The sequence below is a fragment of the Ovis canadensis genome, chromosome X, assembly GCF_042477335.2.
Source record: "Ovis canadensis isolate MfBH-ARS-UI-01 breed Bighorn chromosome X, ARS-UI_OviCan_v2, whole genome shotgun sequence".
NCBI classification, from domain to species: domain Eukaryota; kingdom Metazoa; phylum Chordata; class Mammalia; order Artiodactyla; family Bovidae; genus Ovis; species Ovis canadensis.
This window is the reverse complement of record NC_091727.1, coordinates 37,083,759-37,100,907: the sequence shown is the minus strand read 5'-3', so window position 1 is coordinate 37,100,907 and position 17,149 is coordinate 37,083,759. Positions and strand designations below refer to the sequence as shown.

The 17,149-nt window shown below is 36.5% G+C and overlaps 1 protein-coding gene across 1 annotated transcript in view; it reads right to left on the bottom strand.

Annotated features, from left to right (window-relative positions):
* Positions 1 to 17,149, bottom strand: part of CFAP47 (cilia and flagella associated protein 47) — a 507,952-nt gene that overhangs the window by 54,201 nt on the left and 436,602 nt on the right. Inside the window, exons 58-60 of the mRNA XM_070291173.1 lie at positions 6,062 to 6,221; positions 4,018 to 4,112; positions 424 to 576 (exon numbers count right to left, since the gene is read on the bottom strand). Of these exons, the coding sequence (XP_070147274.1) occupies positions 424 to 576; positions 4,018 to 4,112; positions 6,062 to 6,221 (408 nt within the window). The remainder of the gene's footprint in view (positions 1 to 423; positions 577 to 4,017; positions 4,113 to 6,061; positions 6,222 to 17,149) is intronic.

Below are 17,149 nucleotides of genomic sequence, written 5' to 3'. Positions count from 1 at the left end.
TTGCATCTAATTTATGCCAATTTTTCTATCTCTTTAAATAAGAAATATTTTATTCAAGGTCATTCTTTCAAATTTAAAGCTACAGCCATGGCTTTAATCACATTCCATAAATCAGAAAAAGAGAATAAAGTAAGAAACTAAAGTTGAAAGAAATGAAAATTACAGTTACTACATTTTTTTCTTTCCTCACTGATGACATAACCTGAATCTATTCTTATAAATCCATTAATAACCATAACTACTGTCATTTGCAGAAAACTACTATGTAAAGAGGACAAAAATAACACTCATTGGACACTAACTGTAAATGAGAAATAAATGGGCATCGATTTTCATGTAACTGAGTAATCAGCAATCTGAAATTTAAGGAAATTGAGTTTTTATTTATTATAATTTTTTATCCCCATGACTGTGTTCTCTTACCTCCTATATCTTCATAATATGCATATGATTTTCTTTTTGGAATCACTGTAAAGTCTGACAGGTCTAAGATAGGATTTTCTCCCCAAAAATCTCCATCCAGTGTGACTTCCACCTCCTCTTCTAGCCTCTTTCTGGCCTGACATTTTATGACAACTACAGGAGAGAAATACTTTCAGTTAATTTGATTAATGGGCTATTTGATTGTTCTTGAGATAGAAAAAAATGAATTATGCTATGAAAAATAGAAGTCCCTTTGGCAGACTTTGGCATGTCATTGCATCTGGTATTAACACACATATCCTCATTCAGTATCTATATACACTGACATTTTGGAAGCAACATGAATATTAAATAATATGTAAAAACAGCATGACAAGAGATAAATCTAGAAGATACACAGCAAAGTACAGATTACATTAAGATGCAGAAATGTGATTCAGGGACTAGATTTTTCAGCTGTTTGTAAGCTTATTATGGTAAATACCAAACTTTACTTAAATAAAAATACTACAGCAAATACTTTCAAATAATTTTTTAAGTCCTATAATATTTATTTTACAATACTTTTAGAATATGTCTTATTATCTCCTAAATTAAAAATATTAATTTAATTAATATTTAACTAAAAATAATAATACATGCACCTTGAAATGTACTTAAATTATTTAAGTAAAATATTTTAATTTCCATGTGTGAATTGCTTTTAAATTTACAAAATACACTATTTAGCGGTTAAAAATAAAGCTGTAATTATTTATTTTAAAATAATATTAACCATTATTACATATTACTTTAATTTACAGCATTAAACATTAAATTAATGTAACTTTATATATTTCTCTCTATATATTAAACTCCAACATTTTCTTATATAAATTTCAGATGTGTTATTGAGTCTTGTGAGTAACCAAAATATTATATCTATATATAGCTAATAATTTTATAAAGGAATGTTACTATGCTGGCACTATCTCTATAATATTATGAGGCCATGTATACTAGAGTCCATATTTCTCTAAAATATATCAAATGTTATATTTTATCAGTTCAGATGCACACAGGACAAAATGAATATGAGATAAAAAAGTGAATCATAATATTAAAAAACCTTTTGAAATATATTACTCTATGCTTTTATGGCATCACTAATAACATATTTTAAAATAATTTTATTAGAATATAGTGCTTTACAATGTTGTACTAGCTCCTGCTATACAGTAAAAAAAGATAATATGTTCATCGGAACTGCAAAACTGGATAATGTCAGCAGATTTACGTGTTTTTGCAATATGTACCACACCTACGGTAAATAAATAATTAAAATAAATTTTATTTTAGTTCTTAAATTTACAGGTTGATACTGAACATTTTGGACTTAGAATTAATTATGTGAAATGTACAACGGGGTACAAAGTTAGATGTAAATTAAGTGGGTTGAAATGGCTGAAGAAAATGTACAAGCTTTTCTGGTTATAATTAGCTTCAGTTTTAGAGCATTAAATCGGAAATTAGTGTGATCAAAGTTATAATTAGTATCATGTCACTGGTCTTGTCCTATAAGTCCTTAGGTAATTAGTGCCCTAGCAGGACCAGCATTACTAAATCACAATGGATTCACATTCCATTGTCTTTACACTGATAGGGAGTGCAGCCCTTTTCCAATTATCTACCTCAATGGACAGGAGCAGATTAGAATGCACAAAGATAAAAGGTGGCTCACAGTGCAACAAAAGTACCCTGGGCTTGAGAATAACCTGGGTTATAGATAAACATAGAAAAAAAGAAAAGAAACAACAAACATTGATGGTGATACAGTTGAGCAGGGAAAGCAATGGGTTATTTCTGATGTGTTCTTAGGAATGAAGAATGGATTGTACAGAGAGTAAATAATATTTATTTATAAAATCTTACCCATTTGTTTCTCAAGGGCATTTGTAGAGAAAAAGAATTACTAGAATAGGTTTTAGACTTTTGGTAAAATGATTTAATAACTACTATACAATCTGCTCAGAACACAGATGTTCACTTGGTTGTGCTAATATAACACAGGCTATTTACAGAACTCACATTTACTTGAAAAAAAAAAATTACCAAGAGAAGTGACTTGATAGAAAATGTCTATGTTTTGGAAGTATATTTAACCTCTATTGAAGACAACGGTGCAAGAAATTTATGTTTTTATTTTCTCATAGGCTTTATTTTAGACTTCTAAAAATCTGCCCTAAATCTTTAATCTGGGGGAAAAAAAAACAGTATCTGGAGTAGACACGAGCAATACTGCTGTCTAGGCTGTATTACATCACTGATCGGAAGACTATTATAAATTTTAAACTGCTCAGCACTATGGAAAGTATACAAACAACTATGTCCTAGATGGAAATAAAAAAATATTTTGACATGTTTGTGAACCATTCTGAAGATAATTTAGTGTATGTGAAATATTTATGTGTTGATAGTTTTTTTAGCACAAGAATAAAAATACTTCAAGTAAAACAAATGACATTTATTGTCAAAGGAATTGTTAGGTATGTGGATTTTCACTCCACTTAAAATTAAACTCCATAAGGAAATATATAATCTTGTTCTTCCTTTATAACCAGTGTATCTGGGGAAATGCTGTTATTCACAAGCAAAACTTGCTATTTTCTCTTCTAAGTGGGGTGACATAATTTGTGCCAGTAAAGACAAGTCCTTTTTCACTAGCAAAGACTGGTATTGGAAGGAGAAGGAAAATTCAAAATTTCAAGACTTCTTAGAGCTTATTTCTGTTGTTCAAGGTGGAGATTGAAAACAGATATCCCTTTGCTGTGCAATTCAGTGATTCTTACTTATGAAGAACTATGCCTAGAGCCTGGTAAGAGGTTGGGATACTAAATTTCACCCTATGGTTATCTAAGAGGAATTGTGCTGGTTATCTAAGAGGAATTCTTACACTGACCCTGGGAAGAAAATGGGAACGTCAAAGTATGCAGAAGAAGTGAAGAGTGTTAAGGAAAGAGAACATACAGAAACTTGAGATAAGTCTGGAGTATGTGGAGGAGAAAAGGTGTCATTGAGAAAAAGGCATTTTAAGAGTAGAGATTTGATATTGCATATGTGGTAGCAAAGCAAACCTCCCTGACACCTCAGTAGTATATTCTGACTAGTTTTTGGAGAACAAAATCAAAGATTTGTATTAGGAAAACTAACAGAGGAATCATTGTCCCCATGAGTTACACAGAAGCCAGAATATGGTGATTAAATGTAATCCCAGAAGCCCAGTACCTAGGAATCTTACAAATCTAGTACAGGGCTCAGAGTACATCAAAGACTGTTAAATAAAGGGGTCTGAAGTTGATGTTATTTCAATCTTAGCTGATTGGTAGGTTTCACCAACAGTAAGAACAGGAAATGGTATAGTTTTGTGAAAAGATCATTGAACTTACTGTTAAGAGACTAGATTCAGTCCTTGCGTTCCCATCAACAGAGCTGGGTGACTTTAAACCTACTTTCTCTGAACCTGGATTTTCTTGCTTGTACAAAGAAGAGATGTGATTAGAGGGTCTCTAAGATCCCTTAGAATCCTAGTGTTCTCTGTCTGTAAGATATACTTACTTTGTGGGCTTTCAGGAGGTGATGTCTGTGGGAGTCCAATAATAGGGTATATCCAGCGTATTTCTAAGATTTCTTCACTGTCTAGTCCCAAACCCCTGATTAGAAATTAAATTATTAAGAGTGAATAAAAGCATAAACACTTTCAGTATTAGTATAAAATAACACATTTTTAGTGACCTAATGATACTTTAAACAAAGCTTATAAATTTAAAGTTCGGTGGAGAGAAACTAAGTATGAAATAAAAACCATTTTCTGCAAATGCTGATTTTTATAAACATTTCAAACCAAACCTTGGGAAATCATCACAAAGAAAACTGTAGTACAATCATTGCCAGATCCAAGTTACAACTGAAGAACTCTTTTCCCTACATTCAAAGGTTGGTATAGCAGCTGGCCCTCCATATCTGTGGGTTCTGAATCCACAGATTCAACCAACCATGAACTGAAAGTATTACATTAAAAAAAAAAAACAGAAAAGAAAGAAATTCTGGAAAGTTAAAAAAAAAAAAACTTCTTTTTACATAGCATTTATATTGTATTAGGCATTATAATAACACAGAGGTGATTTAAGGGCTTCCCAAGTGGTGTTAGTGGTAAAGAATCCGCCTGCCCATTTAGGAGATGCAGGAGACACAGCTCCATCCCTGGGTCTGGAAAATCCCCTGGAGGAGGAAATGGCAACCCACTCCAGGATCCTTGCCTGGGAAATCCCATGGACGGAGTAGCCTGGCAGGCTACAGCCCATAGGGTCACAAAAGAGACATGACTGAGCACAATACAGCAGCAGAGGTGATTTAAAGTATATGGGAGGATGTGTATAGGTTATATGCAAATTCTATGCCATTTTATGTAATGGACTTGAGCAGCAATGGATTTTGATATCCATGGGGCTCTTGGAATCCATCCCCCAAGGATACTGAAGGATGACTGTATTGGTATTAATATTTACTGATGTGACTAAACTGTGATTAAAAAGAGGTAATACAGTTTCCATGGGTTATACTCTAAATTGGATAGGAAAAGCACAAAACAAAAAATGCCATTAAGTATGGGACTTCAGAAAGTAATGGGGAAGGTACTTTTGGAGGCTACCAGTTAAAACAAAAGGGGCATTTGTAAAATTATTCAAAGTCCATCAGACACCACCAGGAGGACAGCGATACTAGAAAATGACTTTGATTGTTGTTGAAAATAGATTTTTCTTATTAAAGATGGGGCATAAGACACAACAGGCAGGACCAGCTTCACCAGCATATGACTTGTTCAACAGCACAAGAACTCCACACTTGGAATTGCTCATGTTTATTTAATGTCTTAAAATTCTTAATACTTTTTGAACAATGGCCTCCTCATTTTCATTTTACTCAGATCATGTCTGCAGTCTTGACTGCAGGAGTGGTGAAATCCTGGCAGAATGGACATTAATGAGCCTACAGGAAAGAAGGTTTTGAGTGTGAAGAAGAAATATGTACACATAAGACAAAGTAAGAATTTCCTTTGAATTAAGGCTTCTAGACCATTGTTTAATTAAATTATAAAAGAAGAGAAAACATTTAAATTTTGCGTCAGTACTGGAGTCTGCTTACATTTCAGCTAAGCAGAGAGGGGACAAGTAACATGCACTCTGGCAATGACACAGCACACCTAGTCGTGGCAATATTTCATCAGGATGTCATATACCTGGCACGGTGCCATCACTTGGTGTACATCAGCATAAATCCTATACTTTGCCCAGACAGGCTGATCCAGGTTGTTCTGTAGATATAGACTCAAAAAGGAGGCTTTGTATTTGACTGTATCTGACTGCGATTCATTGATACAATACTTAAGATTGACTTGCTCCTCACTCAGAACTTCAAATCAGCAATGATATATACAATCCCCCTATAACAAATATATTTTCCTCCTCTAACCATATACAATTCAATACTTCAGAGAGCAAAACCTCATGAACTTTACATTGCATAACATATAAAAGAAACTGGATCAATCAATGCCATCAAAATGAAATCATATTCCTTCAATGTCCTATTTAAATGTTACCTTTTCACCTCTGGGTGCAATTCCATAAAATTGTCAACAAACCATTTTTTTCCACTGGCCTTCCTCATTTGAATAAGGACCATTGTTTTTTGTAATCTCATAACCTGGGGCATAAATAACACCTGCATATCCAGAGTCCCTTTAGGAGGCAATGCAATTCCTGTTAAAAAAAAAAAAAAAAAGTTCTAATGTGGTAAACATTTTAGAATATAATTTTAACGAAAGTAACCTCTCCTTACTTATTATCTAAATTTTTCAAAATCACTCCTGAACAAAAAAATATGATAAATTATAAGTGTACTTTACTGGCTTCACTAAATTTCCTCAAATGTCATCAATTTAAAAAAAAAAAAAACAAAAGACATTTTATCCTGAAGCAAGAAGGTTCTCCTGAAGAGGACAGAAGAACTGAAGAACTGTTGATAGTTTTAGCTTAAGTTTCCCAGAGCGATAAAAGAACCATAAAACCTATGAGCCTTTACAGTCTTACTGTATTTTACATAAGATATAGTACAGCAATTCTGACCTTTCAATTTTTGTGTGTATTTTTTTTCCTAGACCATAATAGTTCTACATTTCTGCCTGGAGCCCCAAAATGGCTACCAGTAAACTGTTTATTTCTCTAACTGATCCATGAAGGAAGCTAAAGCTTATTCATGAAAGAAAGGGGCATCCACCTCAGGTTGTAAAAATCAGAAGACAGAAAAACTGACAACATTTTCTACATTATAATGAATTTAAAAAAATTAGCCTTTGCTTTGCATAAGTGCTACCTGCAAAAAAAAATTGTTAGACATGGAGTTTGCTAAGCCCCAACTAGAGAGATGCTGATTTGTTCAGTCTGAGCTGAGGTCGCAAAGCTGCATATTTAAGTAGCAGCTCAAGAGATCTATAAACAGATGGTCATGAGACTTAGAAAAAACCCCTTTATCAATGGACTAGTATTGAGAGGTTAGAAGACTAGTGAGTTTCTGGCCATTTATAACACTGAAGGTTTCCAAGTGATTGGTGTCTTCTTTCATTTTGAAGAGTAACACTATTTACAAGAAAATGAGGGATTAATGACTATATATTTTTTAATTCTTTGTTTTAGATTGAAGATATTCAAGGCCATTTTGTGAATACTCTACTAAACTATAAAGAATATCAAAAAAGCAAATAGAAAATGGCCCCTCTACAAAATATTTCAACTCAAAATTCTTATAAATTAAAAATTTTTATTCCTTCAGGAAATAAAAATTTTCTAAGGTGTATAATCACACTTAACAATAACCAATAATCAATATGATTATTAATTAGTATTTACTCACTGTTGACTATATGTCAGGCTCTGTGCTAAGTATTTTTCACATGACATCTCATTTCATTCTCCAAAATCACCATCAGTTGAGTTCAATCGCTCAGTCGTGTCTGACTCTTTGAGACCCCATGAATCGTAGCATGCCAGGCCTCCCTGTCCATCACCATCTCCCGGAGTTCACTCAGACTCACGTCCCTTGAGTCCGTGATGCCATCCAGCCATCTCATCCTCTGTCGTCCACTTCTCCTCCTGCCCCCAATCCTTCCCAGAATCAGAGTCTTTTCTAATGAGTCAACTCTTCGCATGAGGTGGCCAAAGTACTGGAGTTTCAGCTTTAGCATCATTCCTTCTAAAGAAATCCCAGGGCTGACCTCCTTCAGAATGGACTGGTTGGATCTCCTTGCAGTCCAAGGGACTCTCAAGAGTCTTCTCCAACACCACAGTTCAAAAGCATCAACTCTTCGGCACTCAGCCTTCTTCACAGTCTAACTCAGACATTACTTTGCTGACTAAGGTCCGTCTAGTCAAGGCTATGGTTTTTCCTGTGGTCATGTATGGATGTGAGAGTTGGACTGTGAAGAAGGCTGAGCGCCGAAGAATTGATGCTTTTGAACTGTGGTGTTGGAGAAGACTCTTGAGAGTCCCTTGGACTGCAAGGAGATCCAACCAGTCCATTCTGAAGGAGGTCAGCCCTGGGATTCCTTTGGAAGTTCAGTTCAATTCAGTTCAGTTGCTCAGTCATGTCCGACTCTTTGCTAAAGCTGAAACTCCAGTACTTTGGCCACCTCATGTGAAGAGTTGACTCATTGGAAAAGACTCATGCTGGGAGGGATTGGGGGCAGGAGGAGAAGGGGACGATCGAGGATGAGATGGGTGGATGGCATCACGGACTCGATGGACATGAGTCTGAGTGAACTCTGGGAGATGGTGATGGACAGGGAGGCCTGGTGTGCTGCGATTCATGGGATCACAAAGAGTCAGACACGACTGAGGGACTGAACTGAACTGAACTGAATTTCATGGCTGCAATCACCATCTGCAGTGATTTTGAAGCCCCCCAAAATAAATTCTGACACAGTGTATTATGTTTCTCATTTAAGATGGAGATATTGAGACAATTTGGTTAAACAACTTGCCCAAAGTTCCAATGAAAGACCGTGGTGTTTACTAATATATATGAGAAATTTCTATCTTCAACTCTGTCTTTATAAGTTCTGTATTTTCAATGAATCATTGCATTCAAATAAATAAAAACAGCAAGAGCCAGAATAGGCTAGGATAAAAAGCTGGAATATGATAAAAACAGCAAAGCTGAGTCAAATAAACCATACATGAGTCTCAGGAAAAGTTTCAAAATGATCTTTCACTCTTACAAAAGAATATTACCCACCAGAAATAAACCAGAAATAAATAAAAATAAACTCAGACATTCAGATAGTGTAAGGAGTTAAGACAAAGATACAAAGGATACTTGGTTGCTAACATCATGCTTTCTTATAATATTTGAAATGAAAGATAATCCTATAACAAGCCCATTTAATTAAAAATCTAGTAGGCTATTTGTGGCTGCAACTTTCCACCAGTCTACAAGTAGAACACCAGTCTACAAGAAGAACTAATACCAGTCCATAATGATAGTAAAACCAATACCAGTCTACAAGTAGAATCACAGTTCCTTATTGAATTAACCATATATTTCTTTATTATTACATGTTTGAATAGTAAGAATTACTATCATGTTAATAAACTTCCAAGAAATGACTGAAACTCAGCATTGATAAGAACTTTGGGAATTTATCAGATTCATTCCATGTCTCATAAATAATTTTTATTTCCTTGGTTTTCCCATTGTCTTTTGCAATACTTTGAGCAGAGACAGGAAAGCCGTCCACATTTCTATCTTATAAAGAATCTGACTCATGTTTACTTCTAAGATCTATATGTTTTCATCCTTATAGTTATTCAATCCATTTGTAATTTATCCATGTGGAAGGGATGAAGAATGCATTCAAGGTTGTTGATTTTTTGTATGAGACTAGTTATCCAAATATTGGATACTATTGCTTATACATGGAATCCAGAAAAACGAGATGGATGAACTTGCTTGCAAAGCAGAAATAAAAACACAAATGTAGAGAACAAACTTATGAATATCAAGGAGAACAGGGTTGGGGTAAATTGGAAATTGGGAGTGACTTATATACAATAATATGTATAAGATAGATAACTAAGGAGAACTGACTGTATAGTACAGGGAATTCTACTCAATGTTCTGTGGTGACCTAAATAGAAAAGAAATCTTAAAAAGAGGGGATATATGTATATGTAAAGTTGATTCACTTTGCTGTACACCCAAAACTAACACAACATTGTAAAGCCACTATATCCCAATAAAAACTAAAACAAAAAGTTCAGTGATTGGAAATGCCACCTTCATGGCCTTTTCATATATATTTCGGTCTTTTTCTGCAGTCCCTAGATTTCTCATCATGTGTAAGTACCATGTTGTTTTAATTATAGATGCTTTATTTTCTGCTAGGACTAACTGTCTCCTCCTTCAGCTCATTAAAACAAAACATTTTTTTTTCCAAATTTCAAAGGAATACTTAACTCCAAGAAGGGGATGGGCTGGCAAGCAGTACTTTTAATGGGATCATCCTACATTAACACTTTAGGGATAATAGCCATTTTTGTCCATTCATGATCAATTCAAGATCAACGATAGGGCCTTTATTTTTTTCATTTGAGCATTATATTAGGTGCTTATAGGTTCTTTTTTTTTAATTTAAATTTAGCTTATAGGTTCTTGGAATAGGTTTTCAGCCAGTCTTAGTTTTCAGTATTGCTAGAAGCTCATTTAAATATCTACACATGTGTTTAGCAGGAAGCTGGGAGAAACCACATCAGTTGTTTCTATCATCTGACTGGGAAATCTAGTTAGTATGATGATTACTACATTCATTAGATTACATAAGCTAATCAAATGTATTCTGCACTCAAAACATTTTCTAAGCTGATCTTTTGGTGTTTTACTTTATTTCCATACAGTAACTACACAAACTAACTACAGATGTATTTACCTTTTTCTATTACAGTTACCATTCTAGAGGTTCAAAACCCTAATAATCATTTTGGAGAAAATGTGCATATTTTATTACACATAAGTGATTTTATGCACTTTATGAGAGAGGTATATATTATTTACAGAATTTTTGAAGCCCTGATAATATATTATGCTTAGCATCTGAGAAATATTGAAAAGAGTGGCATTCATTGTATTATCACTATTACTGTTTTGCTTTTGAAATCTGCTATGGCCTAGTTGCGATTAGCATTCAAATTTTATTCAGTGTATTTTAATTCCGCTATTTTGACTGCTCTTTAGATTAAAGGTAATAGAAATATTTATGCACTGATCTCCAATTTGAAATATAGAAGCTGTATAATGCTTTAATGGCTATGAGGTTTCCTGCCTTCTTAGAAGAAAATCTTCTCAAGAGTTTAAAGTGAACATAATCCTCATTTTAGTAATGAAAGTATTTCATCTTGGGAGATTAATTTTTAATCACTTTAGTGGTATTACACTATTACTCTCTACAACATAATTTCTAATATTTAGCATGGAATTAGAAATAGCCCATGTCAGGAAATCAGAGACACTTAAACATGTTGTTGTTTAGTCGCTAAAGTTGTGTCTAACCCCATGGACTGTATGTAGCCTGCCAGGCTCCTCTGTCCAGGGGATTTCCCAGGCAAGAATACTGAGGGGGTTGACATTTCCTTCTCCACGGAATCTTCATGACCCAGGGATTGAACCTGGGTCTCCTACACTGGCAGGCAGGTTCTTGACCACTGAGCTACCAAGGAAGTCTATATTTAAACATACTAGCATCCTAAATGATAACTATTACTTTTGTTATAGTGGTTTATTTAATTTATTTATTTATGCTAACTGCTAAGTCACTTTAGTCGTGTCCGACTCTGTGCAACCCCATAGATGGCAGCCCACCAGGCTCCCCCGTCCCTGGGATTCTCCAGGCAAGAACACTGGAGTGGGTTGCCATTTCCTTCTCCAATGCATGCAAATAAAAAGTCAAAGTGAAGTTGCTCAGTTGTGTCTGACCCTCAGCGACCCCTTGGACTGCAGCCTACCAGGCTCCTCCATCCATGGGATTTTCCAGGAAAGAGTACTGGAGTGGGGTGCCATTGCCTTCTCCGATTATTTATTTATACTTCTGTCAAATGTCTATTTATTTTTTTAAACTGAAGTACAGTTGATTTACAATTTCATGTTAATTTCAAGTATACAGCAAAGTGATTCAATTATACGTATAAATGTATATCTATCTATCTATCTATGGGGCTTACCAGGTAGAGCTAGTGGTAAAGCATCTGCCTGCCAATGCAGGTGATGTAAGAGATGCAGGTTCCATCCCCAGGCTGTGAAGATCCCCTGGAAGAGGGCATGGCAACCCATTCCGGTATTCTTGCCTAGAGAATCCTATGGACAGAGGAGCCTGGCGGGCTATAGTCATAGGGTCACAAAGAGTCAGACATGACTGAGGTGACTTAGCACACACATATATATCTACATTCTTTTTTTAAAAATTCTATTCCATTAGTTTATTATAAGATATTGTATAGAGCCCCCTGTGCTATACAGAAGGATCTTGTTGTTTATTTTAAATATGGCAATGTGTGTTTGTTAATTCTATACTCCTAATTTATCCCTTCTGGAGAAGGGAATGGCAAACCACTTCAGTATTCTTGCCTTGAGAACCCCATGAACAGTATGAAAAGGCAAAAAGACAGGATGGGCAGGGACGTCTGGCGTGCTGCAGTCCCTGGGGTTGCAGAGTCGGACATGACTGAGTGACTTAACTAAGATGAATTTATCCCTTCCCCATCTTCCACTTTCATCTTCCACATCAAGGAAGATGTCACCTTGCTTATTTAACTTGTTTTCAGAGTACATCATGTGAAATGCCAAGCTGGATGAAGCACAAGCTGGAATCAAGATTGCCCGGGGAAATATCAATAACCTCAGATATGCAGATGACACTATCCTTATGGCAGAAAGTGAACAGGAACCGAAGAGCTTCTTGATGAAAGTGAAAGAGAAGACTGAAAAAGCTGGCTTAAAACTCAACATTCAAAAAACTAAGATCATGGCATCTGGTCCCATCACTTCATGGCAAATGGAGAAACAATGGAAACAGTGACAGACTTTATCTTCTCGGGCTCCAAAATCACTGCAGATGGTGACTGTAGTCATGAAATTAAAAGATTCTTGCCCCTTGGAAGAAAAGCTATAACCAACCTAGAAAGCATATTAAAAAGCAGAGACATTTGCCGACAAAGGTCCATCTAGTCAAGGCTATGGTTTTTCCAGTAGTCATGTATGGATATGAGAGCTGGATCTTAAAGAAGGCTGAGTGTTGAAGAAATTTGATGCTTTTGAACTGTGGTGTTGGAGAAGACTCTTGAGAATCCCTTGGACTGCAAGGAGATCAAACCAGTCAATCCTAAAGGAAATCAATCCTGAATATTCATTGGAAGGACTAATGCTGAAGCTGAAGCTCCAATACTTTGGCCACCTGATGCAGAGAGTCAACTCATTAGAAAAGACCCTGATACTGGGTAAGACTGAAGGCAGGAAGAGAAGGGGATGACAGAGGATGAGATGGTGAGATAGTATCACTGACTCAATGGACATGAGTTTGAGCAAACTCTGGGAGATGGTGAAGGACAGGGAAGCCTGGCATGCTGCAGTCCATAAGGTCGCAGAGACAGACACAACTTAGGGACTGAACAAGAACAACATCGTCTTCCACTTTGGAAACCATAAGTCTGTGTTCTATGTCTGTGAGTCCATTTTTGTTTTGTAAATAAGTTCATCTGTACTATGTTTTTTTAGATCCCACATGTAAGTGATATCATATGATACTTATCTTTGTCTAATTTACTTCACTCAGTATGAGAATCTCTATGTCCATTCATGTTGCTACTATTAGTGATGTATTTTAGAGAAGAATGTAAGTTTTCATTTTTAAAATATCAAGTCATCAAGAACATGGCTTTTCATTAACCACTTTCACACATGAGATCTGTGTACTTTTTACTTGAATATATTTTCAATAATTAATTTATTAATAATCTTAAAATTATCACTAAAAAACAGAAGAGAATGATAAATGTGGTAAGAGTTCTTTCATTGATTCTTCAATTAGTATAGGCTGAATTATGTCCTCCTCCTCAACTCATATCTTGAATGCCCAATTGCCAGTATCTCAAATGTGATTGTATTCAAAGATGAAGCCTTTAAAAAAGATGGTTAAGTTAAAATAAGACTGTTAAGGTGGGCTCTAATGAAATCTGACTGGTTCCCTTTAAAAAAAAGGGAATTTTGACAAACAGACGCATAACATGGATGCTCAACACACACAAGAAAGACCACATAAGGACACAATGATAAGGCAACCACCTACAAGCCAAGTAGAGATACCTCAGAAGGAATAAAATATCCTGGTCCCTTGCTTTTGAACTCCCAGCCTCCAGAAATGTGAAAAAATGATTTTATTTTGTTTAATCCTCCCAGAATGGGATTTTGTTGTTACAGCCCCAGCGAACTAATTAACACATGAAACTATATTTCCTTCTATGTTATCTCAGAGGCTAAGGTAGGATGACACTGAACTTGCTTAGAGAATTTCTAATTCTAGGCTCTCAAAACATAGGGCAGATAAGGGAAAACTGACTCTGACTGCTATGATCATGGAAAAGCTAGGGACAAAGCATTCTTCCTTTTCTATGTGTACCTCTTTGACTGAGGTGCATGTATTGAATGGGGACATCTATTGAAGAGCAAGAAGGGCATTTCAGCAATGGAACTTTCTTCCTGAAGTATTAGAGAATACTGCAGCTTTGTTGTTGTTTAGTTGTTGTGTCTGACTCTTTGCGACCCCATGAACTGTAACTCACCAGGCTCCTCTGTCCATGGGATTTCCCAGACAAGCATACCGGAGTGGGTTGCCATTTCTCTCTCCAGGGGATCTTTCCAACCCAGAGAACGAGCCCACATCACCTGCATAGGGGGGTGGGTTCTATATCACTGTGTCCTCAGGGAAGCCCATATTTTGCAGCTTTACACCTCCATCTTTTATAGAGCTAGCTAATGTCTGAGTTGGACTGTGAAGAAGGCTGAGTGCTGAAGAATTGATGCTTTTGAACTGTGGTGTTGGAGAAGACTCTTGAGAGTCCTTTGGACTGCAAGGAGATCCAACCAGTCCATTCTGAAGGAGATCAGCCCTGGGATTTCTTTGGAAGGAATGATGCTAAAGCTGAAACTCCAGTACTTTGGCCACCTCATGCAAAGAGTTGACTCATTGGAAAAGACTCTGATGCTGGGAGGGATTGGGGGCAGGAGGAAAAGGGGACGACAGAGGATGAGATGGCTGGATGGCATCACTGACTTGATGGACGTGAATCTGAGTGAACTCTGGGAGTTGGTGATGGACAGGGAGGCCTGGTGTGCTGCAATTCATGGGGTTGCAAAGAGTTGGACACGACTGAGCGACTGAACTGAATGTCTGAGATTAAATAAAGAACTTGTCCAAAGCAGTCACCATTACAAAGGGCTAGTGTACAAAAGTTCACTAAGGAGAAGGTCACATTTACATGTATAGGCCACAATAGATACAAACCTGTGTTTCTTAGAAAAATGTTCAATATGAAACATACAATGTTTTTAAAGTAGATTTTTGGGGTTATTCAACACAAATATGACTGCTAAGGTAAGTTTTACACCATGAAGTAAGCACCTATAAGTTAAAATTTTATGTTTTCTTTTTTAAAAATCTAAGAATATGTTAGCAAAAAAGTTTTCTGTTATTGAAGGCCTTCAACATGCTGAATAACTATTGAAAGTGATGACAGAAGGGTTTTGAGATTTACATTAGTATTTAGAATATCTTAATGCAGCACTTCATGGGAAATAGATGGGGAAACAGTGTCAGACTTTATTTTTTGGGGCTCCAAAATCACTGCAGATGGTGACTGCAGCCATGAAATTAAAAGACGCTTACTCCTTGAAAGGAAAGTTATGACCAACCTAGATAACATATTGAAAAGCAGAGATATTACTTTGCCAAAAAGGTCCGTCTAGTCAAGGCTATGGTTTTTCCAGTGGTCATGTATGGATGTGAGAGTTGGACTGGGAAGAAAGCTTAGCACTGAAGAATTGATGCTTTTGAACTATGGTGCTGGAGAAGACTCTTGAGAGTCCCTTGGACTGCATGGAGATCCAATCAGTCCATCCTAAAGGAGACCAGTCCTGGGTGTTCATTTGGAAGGACTGATGCTGAGGCTGAAACTCCAATACTTTGGCCACTTCATGTGAAGAGTTGATTCACTGGAAAAGACCCTGATTCTGGGAGGGAATGGGGGCAGGAGGAGAAGGGGACGACAGAGGATGAGATGGCTGGATGGCATCACCAACTCGATGGACGTGAGTTTGAGTGAACTCTGGGAGTTGCTGATGGACAGGGAGGCCTGGCGTGCTGTGATTCATGGGGTCACAAAGAGTCGGACATGACTAAGCGATTGAACTGAACTAAACTGAATGTTCCCTCTAGTCTTAATATTCTGTGATAACATTTTTCCTTATAAATAGAAAACATAACTAAGGTTTTTGTAAAAAAATATCCGAAACTGAATAGTTTCTTAGAAAGTAATTTCAATTAAAAAAAAAATCCCTTATTGATCAATTACCATGCCTTTCTTGTTTTCTTTACTGCTAAGTTTTTTTTTTTGTGTGTGTGTGTGTGTGTGTGTGTTTGTGTGTAAAATCTCTCTCTTCACCTGCAGGAATACTCTATGATATAACACAAAGCATTTGAGACTTACAAGTTTAAATTTATGATGTGATATTCAATAGTTCTGTGAAACAGGGAAAGTTATTTAAATTTCTAAGTGAGATTTCCCTCATATGAAAAAGGAAGCTAATATATAATATATATACATGTGTATGTGTGTGTATATATATATATAACTGAATCACTTTGCTGTCCTATGGGCTGCAGTTCACCAAGCTCCTCTGGCAAAGGTATTCTCTAAGCAAGAATACTGGAGTGGATTACCATGCCCTCCTCCAGGGGATTTTCCCCACCCAGGAACCGAACCCATGTCTCCTGTGTCTCTTGCATTGGCAGGTGGGATTTTACCACTAGTGCTACCAAATCAATTATACTTCAATTAAAAAGATAATAAGAAGTGAGGGGCATAAGTACAGAGAAACTTTCAAGTTGTTTTGCCATAAAGAGGGACCAGAGAAATGGGATGGTAGCTGGCAGGGATAAGGGGTAAAGCGAGGCATGCCTTTCAATATTAAGAGCTATTATTTTATGCATGCTTTTCTTGTTTTTTTTTTTTTTAACCTTTTATTTTGTATGGGGGAATAGCTGATAAACAGTATTGTGCAAGTTTCAGGGAAACAGCAAAAGACCTTAGCCATCCATATAGATGTGTCCATTCTCCCTCATGGAGAAGGAAACGGCAACCCACTCCAAATTTCTTGCCTGGAGAATCCCAGGGACAGAGGAGCCTGGTGGGCTGCCATCTATGGGGTCGCACAGAGTCAGACACGACTGAAGTGACTTAGCAGCAGCATTCTCCCTCAAAGGGTTTCCCAGATGGTGCAGTGGTAGAGAATCCACCTGCCAATGCAGGAGCAGCTAGAGACGTGGGTTTGATACCTGGGTTAGGAAGATTCGCTGGAGAAGGAAATGGCA